A 14,173-nucleotide genomic window follows, 5' to 3' on the forward strand; every position below is an offset into this window, starting at 1 on the left:
AATCAGGTGTATGTATGAAGATTCATTGGGGCAAAAGGAGATAATAGAACTTATATTTCTATTTAATTTGAATCTCTTTCACAGTCTCTACTTTTGGTGTTATTTTATTTATTTATTTTTGGTTGCACTGCACAGCTTGTGAGATCTTAATTCCCTGGACCAGGGATTGAACCTGGGCCCTCGGCAGTGAAAGCGCAGAGTCCTAACCACTGGACTGCCACGGAATTTCCTGTGTTATTTTAAAATACAGTGATGAAGTAGCACTTTTTTAGTAATAATAAAATAAAAATTTGTAGCTTGGAGGTGCATGCTCAAATTCTTTTTACTGATAGGGATGTTCAAAATTGCAGCTAGAGTGTTATTTCTAGGGTGTCTGGTTGTGCAGTATAAATTAATTTCCTCTGTATACTACATTGATTTGACATAACTTTGAACCTCAATCTCAAAAGGTAAAGGAGGAGTTGGCCAATTTGATGCTGCACCATAGTTAAGTCCTAGGACACTTCAAAGGATTACTCATGTAATAGTATTAGTAGTAATAATAAACATCATACTGTATTTTACAAAGCTTCCAGTTCCTCATAAATAGTAATACAGAAACAAGCTTAGGCAATGGAATAATCACTGATTCTCGGATGTGATTGCTTCATGTGTAATTATAAAAGCATTTATTGTAAGTATTAAAGTTTGTTATACATTTACAAGGGAAAAAGAAAGTTGAGGTTTTAATAACAGCAACAACAACAACAAAAACACTAGCTTTGAAAATGAAATCTGAAATCATGGAAGAAGGATCAGTCTCCCTTGTGATCAGGAACAGTTCCTGAGTGCAGAAGGCACTGTAAATGCGAACTGAAACCATAAAAGTAGTTTCTTGCCTGTCGCATCGGCAGAAGAGGCTGATGGTGTTCCAGGGTTGGTGAGGATGCTTTGGTGCAGGGGTTTAAATCCGCATAACCACTTTGGAGGATAGTTTGGCAACAGTTGCAGAGATAAAAGTGCTCATGCCATTCATTGTCTTTGGATCTGCCCTAGGGAAATAATATCACAAAGAGGCATGTACATGCATGCTCACTGCAGCTGTTAATGGTAAACAGCTGGAGATAGCCATCATGGGAGGAATGTTTAAAAAAACAAGTGACTTTCAAAAAATACAGGGGGAGGGATAAATTAGAAGATTGGGATTAACACACTCCTATAAATAAAGTTGATAGCCAACAAGGACCTGCCGTACAGCCTAGGAGACTATACGCAGCATTTTGTAATAACCTGTAAGGGAAAAGAATCTGAAGAACAATGTATATGTGTGTAACTGAGTCACGTGCTATACGCCTGAAAATAACATGACATTGTATTATCAGCTCTGCTTCCATAAAATTAAAAAACATTTAAAGTAGAATTTACATACCATAAATTTTAAATTGTACAGTTCAGTGCTTTTAAGTATATCCACAGGCTTGTGCAACCTCACTCCTATCTTCCTTAATTCCAGAACATTTTTATCCCCTCAAAAAGATACTCTCTGAGGCTTCCCTGGTGGCTCAGTGGTGAAGAATCTGCCTGCCAGTGCAGGAGACACGGGCTCAATCCCTGATCTGAAAAGATCCCATATGCCCCAGACCAGCTAAGCCCGTGGCCCACAGCTGTTGAGCCTGTGCTTTGGAGCTCAGGAGACACAACTGCTGAGCCCCTGCTCCACAGTAGGAGAAGCCACTGCTGTGAGGCCCGTGCAGCGCTACTAGAGAAGAAGCCCACACAGCAGCGAAGACCGGACACAGCCAAAAATGAATGTATTTATTAAAAAAAATACTCCCTACACATTAGCAGTCACTCCTCATTTTCCCCTTCCCTTGTCCCCTGGCAACCACTAACCTCCCTCCTATCTCTAGATTTGTCTATTCTAGACATTTCATATGAATTGGAACCATGGGAATTATAGTTATTAGAATCTGGCTTTTGCAGGGTGGGGAAAGGGTAATCATTTTATGAGATGTAAGTCACCATACAAGTTACTCATCTTAAATGTAACCTGTATTTAAATGTAACCTTTAAACCCTATAAAAGTTCAGGGATTTAGCATAATATATTCACAGAGTTGTGCAACCATTACAGCAATTTTAGAACATTTCTTCATCCCCAAAAGAAATCCCATACCCTTTAGCTGTCATCCCTGATACTGTCCAGGATAACATTTCTGTCTCTGTAGATTTGCCTGTTCTGAATATTTCATAGAAGTGGATAATGAAAGATGTCTTTTGTGTCTGGCTTCTTTTACTTCGCATGTTTTCAAGAATCATCCGCATTGCAGCATGTATCAGTGGTTTATTCCTCTGTATCGCCAGGTAACATTCCATTGTGTGGATATACCGCATCTTGTGTATCCACGCCATCAGTTGGTGGGCATTAGGGTTGGTCCCCTCTTTGGGCTGAGAATGCCGTTATGGACATCCAAGTTTTCTGTTCTCTAGGGTGGAATTGCTGGGTCATGTGGGAACTTTCACTATTTGAGGAATTGCCAAACTTTTCTGTAGCAACTGTGCCATTTTTACATGCCCACCATCGATACATCAATGTTACGTGTTCCAACTTCTCTACATCCTTGCCGACACTTGTTATTTTTCCATTTTTTAAACAATGATAGCCGTCCTAGTCGGTGTGAACTGACGAATCACTGCGGTTTTCATTTGCGTCTCCCTGATGACTAACGATGTGAGGCGTCTTTCCTTGTGCTTATTGGCCATTTGTGTACCTTCTTTGGAGAAGTGTGTGTTCAGCCTCTGGCATGTTTATGCTGTGCTGTAGAGCTGTTAAAAAGGAATGAGGCAGATCCGTGTGTAGTAACCCCGATCCTAACACTTAGCAAAATAGCAAATAATAGAAAGATACAGTACATTTTATATAAATACTCACAGGTGTGCCTTGTGTGTGCATATACACACACGCTGTAGAACTGTGTGGTTAATGTAAATATGTAAGAGGGTGGAGAAAGGGTCTGCTGGAATATTCCCCAGACTTATCAAGACGGTTGGTTACCTTGGAACCGGAGACAGAGAGCTAGACGGGGTGGGATTTCATCAGGAGACTTTTTTCTTATTTATAATGTTTTACAACGGATTCATAAACTATCTGGTTAATAAAAAAAATTGTATGAAAACTCCTTAAAATATACACACAATTTAAAAATATAAGAAGAAGGAAGCAACTGGGGAACTTTGAGAAAGACTAGAATAAGTGCTCACATGGCAAGTGAGCGTCTGATTGGAAGTGGAGATGATAGTTGCTCGATCGTGTCTGACTCTTTGTGACACCATGGACTGTAGCCCGCCAGGCTCCTCTGTCCAGGATTCTCCAGGCAGGAACACTGGCGTGGGTTGCCGTTCCCTCCTCCAGGGATCTTCCTGACCCAGGGACTGAACCCAGGTCTCCTACATCACAGGCAGATTCTTTCCTGTCTGAGCCACCAGGGAAGCCCATAGGAATGTATGATTACTGTATAGGAATGTATGATTACTGTCCTGAAAATATCATTGATCATTATTCCCTTTATAGCTCAAATCTATCAGATTTTATCTTAGTCCATTTGATCAAAAGTTTTATTGTTGTTTTATTAATATATAAACAATGTACAAATAGTACAGAGATATATAAAGTTAAAATGAACTTATTTCCTCTCTTCACCTCAAACCCCTCCTTCCCCTTATCAGTTAGCATTTGTGCAGCTTCTTCTCCTAATACAATTCTATGTTCTCGTATTTTCTCCTCACCTCTACCCAATAAGGTATGTTTCTTCAGCTCTCTGTTGTTGATGGAGAAAAGCTTCTTCCTCTAGGGAAAAGAAAAGTCTTTTTTATTTATTTTTTGGCCACAAGGCACGTGGGATCTTAGTTCCCTGTCCAGGGATCCAGCTTGCACCCCCTGCCTTGGAAGCGCAGAGTCCTAGCCGCTGGACCGCCAGGGAAGTCTTTACGTGTCTGTGGCGGTAGTCTTCAGCCTTACTTTGTGTCCCCTGGACCAGAGATGGTGGTATGGCAGGTCCCGAGTTCTGCTCAGACGTCTTTATTTCATAAAAATTTCCCCTGCTGATTCTGATGTGCCCACGGGGTCAAGAATCATTTATCTAGCGAGGGACAGAGCAGTCATAAATTGTACCTGTGACGCTTCTTCGAGAATTGTTTTTGGTGGGTTCTTTATGAGAGAGCAGTGAGCCTGTCAGCTTTGTGGAGACGTGCCTGAACTTAGATGCTCTGTTTTATTCCAGGAATTTCACAGAACCTTTCCTTTAGGTTATTTTCAGCATCAGGACTTTATCTCTAACTAAATACTCTACGTGGCGCTGCCATCTGAGCCTGAGAACGTGATTTTTAATTCCTTTGTGAAATGGTAGGAATAAGCAGTAACAGGGCAAATTTAGCTTTCTGCCATTTTACATTGAAAATGAGCGGATAAAGCAAAAATGAGCAGATAAATAAAAAATGAGCGGTGTTAAGTCTTCCATGCCAGGCAAACTACCCTTTGGTCTTGGTTTTTTTTTTTTTTTTGGTCTTGTTTTATAAAGCTTTTTTGCCCCTCTCCGCCCCCTCCTCCGCACCCCCAGATTTTTGTAGACTTTGTTATGGGAGGTTTGCCTGAGATGCAGGTGGGAAACTCATATGATTTGTAAAACTCCACACTAATTTCCATTCTTATGTTTTCAGACACAAAACTTGCAGAAATTCATAAAAGCCACTCAGAGACGTAATAGTAATCAGTTTCTTTAGAATAATAAACTCAAGAAATCTTTCTTATATCTTAAATTTTTTGTTAATCTGTACATTTTCTCTTCTAGGTATTCTCATGGGAGCAGTTATAAAAATTATAGAGTTTAAAAAACTGGCAAATTGGAAGGTAGGTTTACCCAACTGTTCTTTTTTTAACATAAGTACAAGTTTGATTGGTTCTTAGTTTTAGTGACAGTGAAGGTTATGGTGGCCTTCTTATCATTACTTGACTGTCTATGAAGTTTATATTGTCCCGTTGATTTTAGTAGATTAGGGTTGATATCTTTACATCTGAGTTTTCTGAAAAAGCATAAATCTCAGTTTTGAGTTAAGAAGCATTCAGTGCCATGTTTTGTTATTTGTGTGCATTTTTACAGTCTTAGATTACCTTACTGTATGCTAGTCACTCAGTCATGTCTGACTCTTTGTGACCCCATGGACTGTAGCCTGAAAGGCTTCTCTCTCCATGGAATTCTCCGGGGAAGAACGCTGGAATGGGTGACTATTCCCTTCTCCTGAGGATCTTCCCAGCCAGGGGTTGAACCCAGGCCTCCTGCATGGCAGGTGGGTTCTTTACCGTCTGAGCCGCTAGCTGAGCCGCCGTCTGAACCTCCAGCGAAGCCCTTGCTGTATACAGCCCTCTAACCAGCGTTAAATGCTGAACAGTGTTTGTTTCTCCTGATTCTGTTGTAACAGCTGCAGCTAATGAGACTTACCTATCCAGCACTTAGACCTTAGAGAATGCTTTACACGCCAGCTTCTGTCATCCTCATGACAGCCATGGAGTTAGATGGACCTCATATTATCTCCATTTTTACAGGTGAAGAAAGTGACCTCTGAGGGGTTGGGGCATGTCCAGCATCACAGAGCCAGAGAGCAGTTGACTTGGCACTTAGGTCCAGGCCTTCTGGTTCTGTGTGTTCCGTGTTTTCTCTGCCACACCACGCTGTCATCACTCTGTGGATGTTCATATCCCTCCGTTCCCTCAGGGGTCATTAGCGCGTGACCCTCATCTGTGGGCCACGGACTGATTGAAACTTGAGTAGGAAGCTTAGCAAAACTGATTTTGCGAAGGGAAAGAAGGTCCATTTCAAAATATTAAAAGAATTGTATGATAAAAATACACATTTGAGCCCCCCCTACTTTGAGCCAGCTCCTAGGCGTGAAGATTAATTTACTTGTGGAACTATTGAGTATAAAATTTGTAAAACGAGCCTCATAGTCTGAGGTAAAATGCAATTTGAAACTGTTATAATTAACACTCAGTATCTTATAATAATCTATAATGGAAAAGAATGTGAAAAATATATATATGCACATATATGTAAAACTGAGTCAGCTTACATCAGAATCAAACACAACGCTGTGCATCAACTGTACTCCAATGAAAAAGAGAAAGGCTACGTTTATAAAATGATAATAGTGCTCAGGACATACTGTATGTGTGAAATGAATCTTAGGATGTGGATTGAGCTTGGAATATTTCTAGAACTCCCCTCCGCCTGGGAAGGGACTGGGCAGGCCCCACTGGAGCGCGTTGTGTATAAAGCTCGGCCTTCCTGCAACTGGTTCACTTTAACCCTCTCACAGTGGCTCATTTTCGGGCAGGGAGCACAGACCGTACACCCTTTCTCTACTCTTACCCTGGATAGAGCCTGATGTGTAAGTACCACTCCCGACACATTTTGTTTGATTTAAAATCAGTTGATCAAAATTGGAATCAATTTAAAACCAGTTAAAAAATCATTAGTTTTCTTTTAAATATTATTAATCTATATAAAATTCTAGAAACTTCATGTAAAAATGTGAACTTCTGGCGTCTGGAAGAAGCAGACGCTCTCTCAGCCCCAGGCCCACACTCTCCCGGCTGAGTGCAGCTGCTCCCTAGGGACTGCGGGGTAGCCCAGGGAAGCCTGTGAGTGGGTGAGCCTGCTCTGAGCAGGACGAGGAAAAGAGTTATCTTTTAATTTTCTATGCTTCAGAGTTATTAAATATATATATATATATATATTTTTTTGTTGTTATCTTTTAGAATCTTTATTGCTTTATCTTTTTTTTTTTTTTTGGAGTGTGTATATGTATATATTTATTTACTCATACTTAGATGCACACATAGATACATTTACAAGTATATACACTAATGTTTTTCAGTCACTCAATTGTGTCCAACATAGTGAAGGACAGGGAACCCTGGCATGCTGCAGTCCATGGGATGGAAAAGTTGGACACTATTAAATATATTTTTCAGCAGGGGTTGGTTTTCAAGGTAAAGAATAGTAACGTATTTAATAGTATAGACAAGTGAACCACATTCAGGCAGCCAGTGCTTGACCTCAGAAAGGGGTGAGGTTTTTAGGCTAAGACAGTAGGGCAGGCTCTCTAGAGGAGCCGTGTTTGTGGAAAGCCGCAGGAGGAAGCAGGGCCTGTTTGGAAAGCTGGTGCTGTGGGGGGCGGTGGGAGGTGAGAAAGCAGTGACAGAGCCGTGTTTCCTTCCCACACTCTCCTGCTGGGCGGCCTTCTACCTTGGTTGTCATGTGCTGGGTGTATTTCTGTAAGTCAGCCTGCTTGTTTATGTACACGCATTTTTACAACCGTTTTTTAAAAGCTTTTATTGTGGTAAAATGAGAACATAAAATTTAGCATTTGAGCGATTTTTAAATGTACAGTTCAGTGGCATTAAATACATTCACAGTGTTATTTAATCGTCACCACTGTTTATGCCCAGAACATTTTTCATCATCTCAGACAGAAACCCTACCCATTAAACAATTCCCCATTCCTCTTTACCTACTTTGTATTCCACTTTCTGTTTATCTGTGTTTTTTTTAACATTTTCTGTTTTTTCAGTGGCCCCTTTCCACTTTCTGTGTTTATGAACTTAACTATTCTAGTACCTCAAATAAGTGGAATCATGCAATATTTGTCCTTTTGCATCTAGCTTATTTTCTTTACCATGATGTTTTTAAAGTTCATCCACACTGTAACCTGTAGCATCACTTCTTTCCTTTTTATGGCTGAATAATATTCCATGGTAGGCATATACCACACTTTGTTGATCCATTCATCTGTTGATGCGCCCCGGGGGTGTTTCCACCTTCTGACTGCTGTGAACACTGATGAACGTTCATTTTAAATAAGGAAACTTTATAATACTGTTTGAAGTGGGAAACCAAAATTGTTTTTATAAATTAAAAACAGAGTAGTGCATTTGCTTGCTGAAGCCTCTGAGGCCAAGCCTCTCCTCTTTGTCAAAAAGAGGGATCAGCACATTGGAGAGAGGCTTAACACGGTAGCCTCAGACTGATGCGTCTGACTTAATTGGGATTCAAAAAGAGTCAGAAAGGGCTGACTTTCTCAGTCTTTGGGGTGGGTGGTATTTGACACACATTGCTCAAGTACCACCTCAAACCACCTCAGACCACTTTAGGGGAGATGTTGCCCAAAGGAACCTGGGATCTTTCTGTAACACTGTTCCCCGTCAGGTGGCGTGTGTGTTTCCTATGGCTTCTGTAACAGATTACCACAGATTGAGTGGCTTGAAACAGCAGAGATTGTTCAGGCATAGTTCCAGAAGCCAGAAGTCTGGAGTCAAGGTGTTGGCAGGGCCACACTCCCTCAAGGGAGCGAATCTAGGCCCTCAGGAGAATCGTTCATTACCTCTTCTAGCTTCTGGTGGTCCCGGGCGTTTCTTGGCTGTGGCAGCATAACTCCTGTCTCTGCCTCAGTCTGTTTTCACGTGCCTTCATCTCTGTGTCTAAGTGTCATTTTCTGTCTTTTAAGGACACTCTCATTGGGTTCAGGGCCCACCTAATCCAGAAAGATCTCAACTGGATTCTGCCCTTAATTCCATCTGCAAAGACCCTATTTTCCAATCAGGTCATTTTCGGAGGTTCCAGGTGGACGTGAACTGGGGACCGAGGATGCTGTGAGCCCACTGCAGGCGGGCTCTCTTTTCTCCCAGGGGAAGTATAGTTTCTGAAACTCCAAGAGTCTCTGCTGTGTTCCTACCACACAGAGCCTGCCAGTAGGGTGCCCCACAGATCACAGAGGTCGGCCCATTTCTTTCACATGGCCCTAGTCTAAGTCATGAGCTTGTTACACAGGCTGTTATTTTAAGACTTAATAAGGCATTTTCAGAAGTCATCATTTGCTTCTATTTTGAGCCTTTTTCGAATGTCATGTTAAGTCTTTATGGTAACAGCCATACATTTGTAAGGGTACATTTATCATTCTTTTGACTAGGTATTTTGACAGGAAATCAGATTGTTGAGATTGTGGCTTGGGATTTTCTTTTGAAAAGGTCCTGATTTTGCAGTTTTAAGCAGGTGGTGTTACCGTCACCATTGGGTTTAAGAACCAGCATGCATTTTACCTCCAGTCCATCGCAGTGAGAGCTTCCTTCCTTCCTTCGTCCTTTCCTTTCTTCATCCCTTCCTTCCTTCTTTCCATAGGTTTATAAGAAGAGAGCTGTATTAATGTAGAAGATGAAATTATTATTTCATCCCCCAAAGTTACAGTAACTTTGCCCCCGAAGATTTTCATATTCTAAAAATATATTTCATAATGGTACTTAATATTTGAATCTGAAAGCATGGCAAGGGGCTCACTTTATAGCCATGTCCCAAGTTGCAGGGGCATCAGGTGAGAATTGTTTCATCACAATCAGATTTAGGAAAATGGCATAGTTGTCTGTGATAGGCAGAGAAAAGGCAGGGCTATTTTAAACATGAGTGGGGTTTACCCTCCCTCTAAGTGGATTGTTTTAGGGCTTACCATTACCTTTTCCCTGGAGGAATTCCAATTTGTGGACTTGTTTTTGAAAATGTTCTTTTTGAATCGAAATGTTTTCTATATTAAAATTAATTTACTTTCCTTAGTAGAATGAAGGGCCTACTGCTGTACATTTGGAAGCAGTTCATTCTGCTGTTTATTTTTCTGGTCACCTTTTAAAATCATTTGTTCTACATTTTTAAATATAGGTTTTCTTTTGAAGTCTTTGTATGTTTGTTTGTTTGTTTTGTCACTGCTTTTGTTTGGTTTTATCATCAAGGTAGTGATTTAAACATTGTATGTTTCCACTGGGCCAAGTTCCAAGAGAAGAATGACTTTGGCTCTTCACTGATGGATTTATTTCTTAATCCCATGCCTCTGAAAATACCCATTTTATGTTTACAGGAGGAAGAAATGTTTCGTCCAAATATGTTTTTCCTCCTCTTGCTTCCACCTATTATATTTGAGTCAGGATATTCGTTGCACAAGGTAAGACTTGGGCGTGCATTAGTGCTTTTGGTCTGGGTGACTCCCTGTGTTTCCTTAAAAGCTTGGGTGTTAATTTAGTAGCGATAGCTCTGTGTGAACAGCCTAGGGTATGAGGTGGAATCTGGACCATCACACCTGACTGGTGAAGAGGAGCAAACACCACCCGTGGGCTGCTTTCATGATTTCAGGCAGTGTGGCTTACTAGTGTTTTCCTTAGAGGGGTTCTTTGCTTAGAGATGACTAAGGTGATTTTTTTAGAAATATGTATTTATTTGGCCACGCCAGCCCTTAGTTGCTGCACGCGGGATTGTCATTGTGGCACGTGGGTCTTTCGTGGTGGTGCACGGGCTTCTCTCTAGTTGACACTCAATAGTTACAGCACAAAGACTTAGTTACCCCGGGGTATGTGGGATCTTGGCTCCCCAAGCAGGGATCAAACCCACATCCCCTGCATTGGAAGGTGGATTTCTGTACACTGGACCACCAGAAGTGAAGTGAAGTCGCTCAGTCGTGTCCGACTCTTTGCAACCCCATGGACTGTAGCCTATGAGGTTCCACCATCCCTGGGATTTTCCAGGCAAGAATACTGGAGTGGGTTGCCATTTCCTTCTCCAAGACCACCAGAAAAGTCTCCCAAAGTAATTTTAATGGCACGTGGACGTTATACTGACTCCTCTTGGAGGCAGAGTGACCCATGTTAAAAAGTCAGACTGTGTCCTGTGATGACAGGATGGGGGCCCCGGGCCTGCTGGTTCTCTCCCGCTCCTGTTTCTCCCTCTTTCCCTCCTTGGGCCCACCCAGCCTTCAGACACCCGACTTAAGCCCCCGTCCCTGTACCTTCCCAGCCCGTCCCTGGCCCTGCTTCTCCTCTCCAGAGGAGAGCGCAACCTTCCCCCCAGGCTTCCAGCTCCTTCTGGCCTGTTCCTTCCCGGACTCCCACAGTTTGCTCCGCCCATTCTTGGCTCCTGACCCTGCAGCACAGCATCTGGCCCCGCCCGGTTCTCTGCTTTGCTCTGACATTTCTGGTCTCTGTCCTCCAGCTTCCAATGGGGCTCTTTCTGCCTGGGCAGGAGCTTATCACTTTGTGTACCATAGGCTTTTCTTTGTGAGTTCTTTTAAAATATTCGTGTATTTAAGTTTTGGAATAAGAAAGTGATTCAACTTAAAATACTAGTAGTACAACAGTTATTTTGTAAATGTGATTTTTAAAAAAATATGAGAGTTGGAAGGACTCAAGGTTTGGCCTGTCCTTGGAGAGGGGAAGAGCCTGGATTTTGGACCCAGAGACCCAGGTCTAGTCATGCGCTGCCCCCTATGGGTTCCTTTTGAGTAGTGCCTGCGTGCTAAGTCACTTCAGTCGTATCCGACTGGGACCCTGTGGACTGTAGCCCTCCAGGCTCCTCTATCCATGGGATTCTCCAGGCAAGAATACTGGAGTGGGTTGCCATCCTGGAGATCTCCTCTAGGAGATAATCCTGACCCAGAGATCAAACCCGTGGTTCCTGCGGCTCCTGCATTGCAGGTGGATTCTTTGCTGCCGAGCCACGGGGGATGCCCCCTTTTGAGTAGAGTAGAAATTTTAAAATAATGAACAAAAAGATCCCCAAAACCCTACCTCCTAGGTTGCTTTGAGATTTACATTAGATGAAAGAATGTAAGCAACTCACCACTCACCACAGTAATTGGTAGTGCTGCTTGTATTCTCTGTTATAACCTGACTAGTTGTTATTTGGCAAAGGAAATGGCAACCCAGTCCCGCATTCTTGCCTGGGAAATCCTATGGACAGAGGAGCCTGGCGAGCTTCAATCCAGGAAATCAAAAAGAATGAGGGCCTCTAAGCAATGTTACTATTAATAAGAATTTAATAGGGGATATGTTTATACATATAGCTGTTTCACTTTGTTCAGCAGAAACTAACACAACATTGTAAAGCAGTTATACTCCAATTAAAAATAAATACAGATTAAATAATATTAATAACATAATAAACTTGAAAATTAAATTTGTCATGAGAGTTTTGGCAAAAACATACAAATTAAATCTTTAGTTTTCTTCCTGAATAGTAAAGCAAAATTAAGATGTTCAGTCCAGATTTTTTTAGTTACCATTTTACTGTGTATTAATCAAAAGGAAAAAGAAATTTAGTGTTTAAAAAAATCCTATATCTTTTAAAACTGACATCAGATAATTGTTAGAAAAACAAGCAAGAAGGATTTGAAGGTCAGTGTCTTTTACTCTTTAATTTTGTGGACAAATATTGAAAGAACTGAGAGCAGACTATGAAAATACTTCACAACAGTACTGAAGAAAGTGATGTGCGTATTATATTCTTTTTGGTGTGCTGCTCGGTGTGTGGGATTTTAGTTTCCCGACCAGGGATTGAACCTGAGCCCTCAGCAGTGAGAGCATGGAGTCCTAAGCATTGAACTGGAACTCCCGAAAATGATTGTTTGATTTAAAAACATAACACTGGTTATTATATTAGCACATGTAAAGTTTTTATCTTTTAATTTTTTTGGAGAAGAGGGAAATAAACTTATTCAGAATTTGAGGAAAATAGTTTCTTGAGAAAAAACTTCTTTGAAGATGACTTTCCAGCGGAAAATGTGACAGTTTATGTGAAAGGGACTAATGTGAGTTGAAAGTGTGAATTTAGAGACTTCTGTCCACTGCCTGCACTTGTCCCTAAAGAATAGAAAGTTGACTTTGTTTTATTTTAACATTGCTGTGTTTGCTGGTGTAAATTTGGGTTTGGACTAAAAATTTCCATACGATTATCATCAGCTGATATGCATTAGGTAGGCAGCTGTTTGGTTCTTTGAATTATTAGTATCATATAAAGAATAGAACATTAATTATGTCAGAAAGAAGCAGATGAATTTGCCTTATGTAGCAAAGGGAAGTTCTTATAGTGGGGTAAATTGAATTTTGGTAAATTTTCAATATCCAGATTAATATTAGCCAACTACATAAGTTACAGCAGAATTAGATCCCTGTAAACAGACAAAAGTGTTAGTCGCTCAGTCATGTCTGACTTTTTGGAACCGCATGGACAGTAACCCACCAGGCTCCTCTGTCCCCATGGACCATAGCATGCCAGGTTCCTCTGTCCTGGAATTCTCCAGGCAAGAATACTGGAGTGGGTACCCATTCCCTTCTCCAGAGGATCTTCCTGACCCAGGGATTGAACCTGGGTCTCCTGCCTTGCAGGTGGATTCTTTGCCATCTGAGCCACCAGGAAAGCACCAGGAAAAGACCTTGATGCTGGAAAAGATTGAGGACAAGAGGAGAAGGGGGGGTGACAGAGGATAAAATGGTTGGATAGCACCATCGACTCAATGGCCATGAATTTGAGCAAACTCTGGAAGATAGTGAAGGACAGGGAACCCGGAGTGCTGCGGTCCATGGGGTCACAGAGTTAGACATGGCTTAGCAACTAAACACACACAAACAGACCAAGAGTTAGTGTAATCTGTTCTTAAAAAGACAAAACAGCTCTTTGCAAAGAAAAACTCATAGATGAAAGTCTTTTGTTTAGGAAAGAACCCAATCATTGTGTTTGCCTTAAGTTATTTTAAAGTTCTTTGTATGCTAAAGATTGATATGCCAAAGTAATTGAATGTCAGATCGTGGGCAGCCAAGTCAAAATTGCAAAAAATTAAGCAAAGATACTTCCTGAAGGAGATAGGCTTAGTGGGCTCTACATGTGGAGTGAGGCAGTCTTTTGAAGTTAGATTTAAAGTATCCGATGGTTACGACTCGGTGCTTTCACTGCCAAGGGCCAGGCTCAGTCCCCCGCCAGAGAACTAAGATCCCACAAGCTGCATGATGCGGCCAGAAAAAAAGTATCAGTTCCTTTTGTCTGTGGCTTGACCATTTCTGACTAAAAAAAAAAATAGGATTCCTTGCCCAGGCCCACAGTCAAAGGCCATCAAGATTCCCTGGCCTTGTCCCTAAGTAGAGTCCACAGGATTCTAATAAACAGCTTGTTTTTCTTAACTTTAATGGATATGTGAAAGATGTTACTACTGCTTGGACTCAGATATTTTCTCTTAAATGCTGTAAAGTATAGATGGGAATATATTTGTCATATTTATTTCACTCTATTTCACTAATAGAGTGGAATAAAATTGCTTAAAAGATGTGGACAGCACAA

At 41.3% G+C, this 14,173-nt stretch overlaps 1 protein-coding gene across 3 annotated transcripts in view; it reads left to right on the forward strand.

Moving 5' to 3' along the window:
• SLC9A8 (solute carrier family 9 member A8) overlaps positions 1–14,173 on the forward strand; it is a 74,692-nt gene that overhangs the window by 19,823 nt on the left and 40,696 nt on the right. For all 3 annotated transcript variants that reach the window (XM_010811761.4, XM_005215060.5, XM_005215061.5), the window contains exons 4-5: positions 4,826–4,884; positions 9,933–10,016. In XM_010811761.4, coding sequence (XP_010810063.1) covers positions 4,826–4,884; positions 9,933–10,016 — 143 coding nt within the window. The remainder of the gene's footprint in view (positions 1–4,825; positions 4,885–9,932; positions 10,017–14,173) is intronic.

This window comes from Bos taurus, chromosome 13, assembly GCF_002263795.3.
Source record: "Bos taurus isolate L1 Dominette 01449 registration number 42190680 breed Hereford chromosome 13, ARS-UCD2.0, whole genome shotgun sequence".
NCBI lineage: Eukaryota > Metazoa > Chordata > Mammalia > Artiodactyla > Bovidae > Bos > Bos taurus.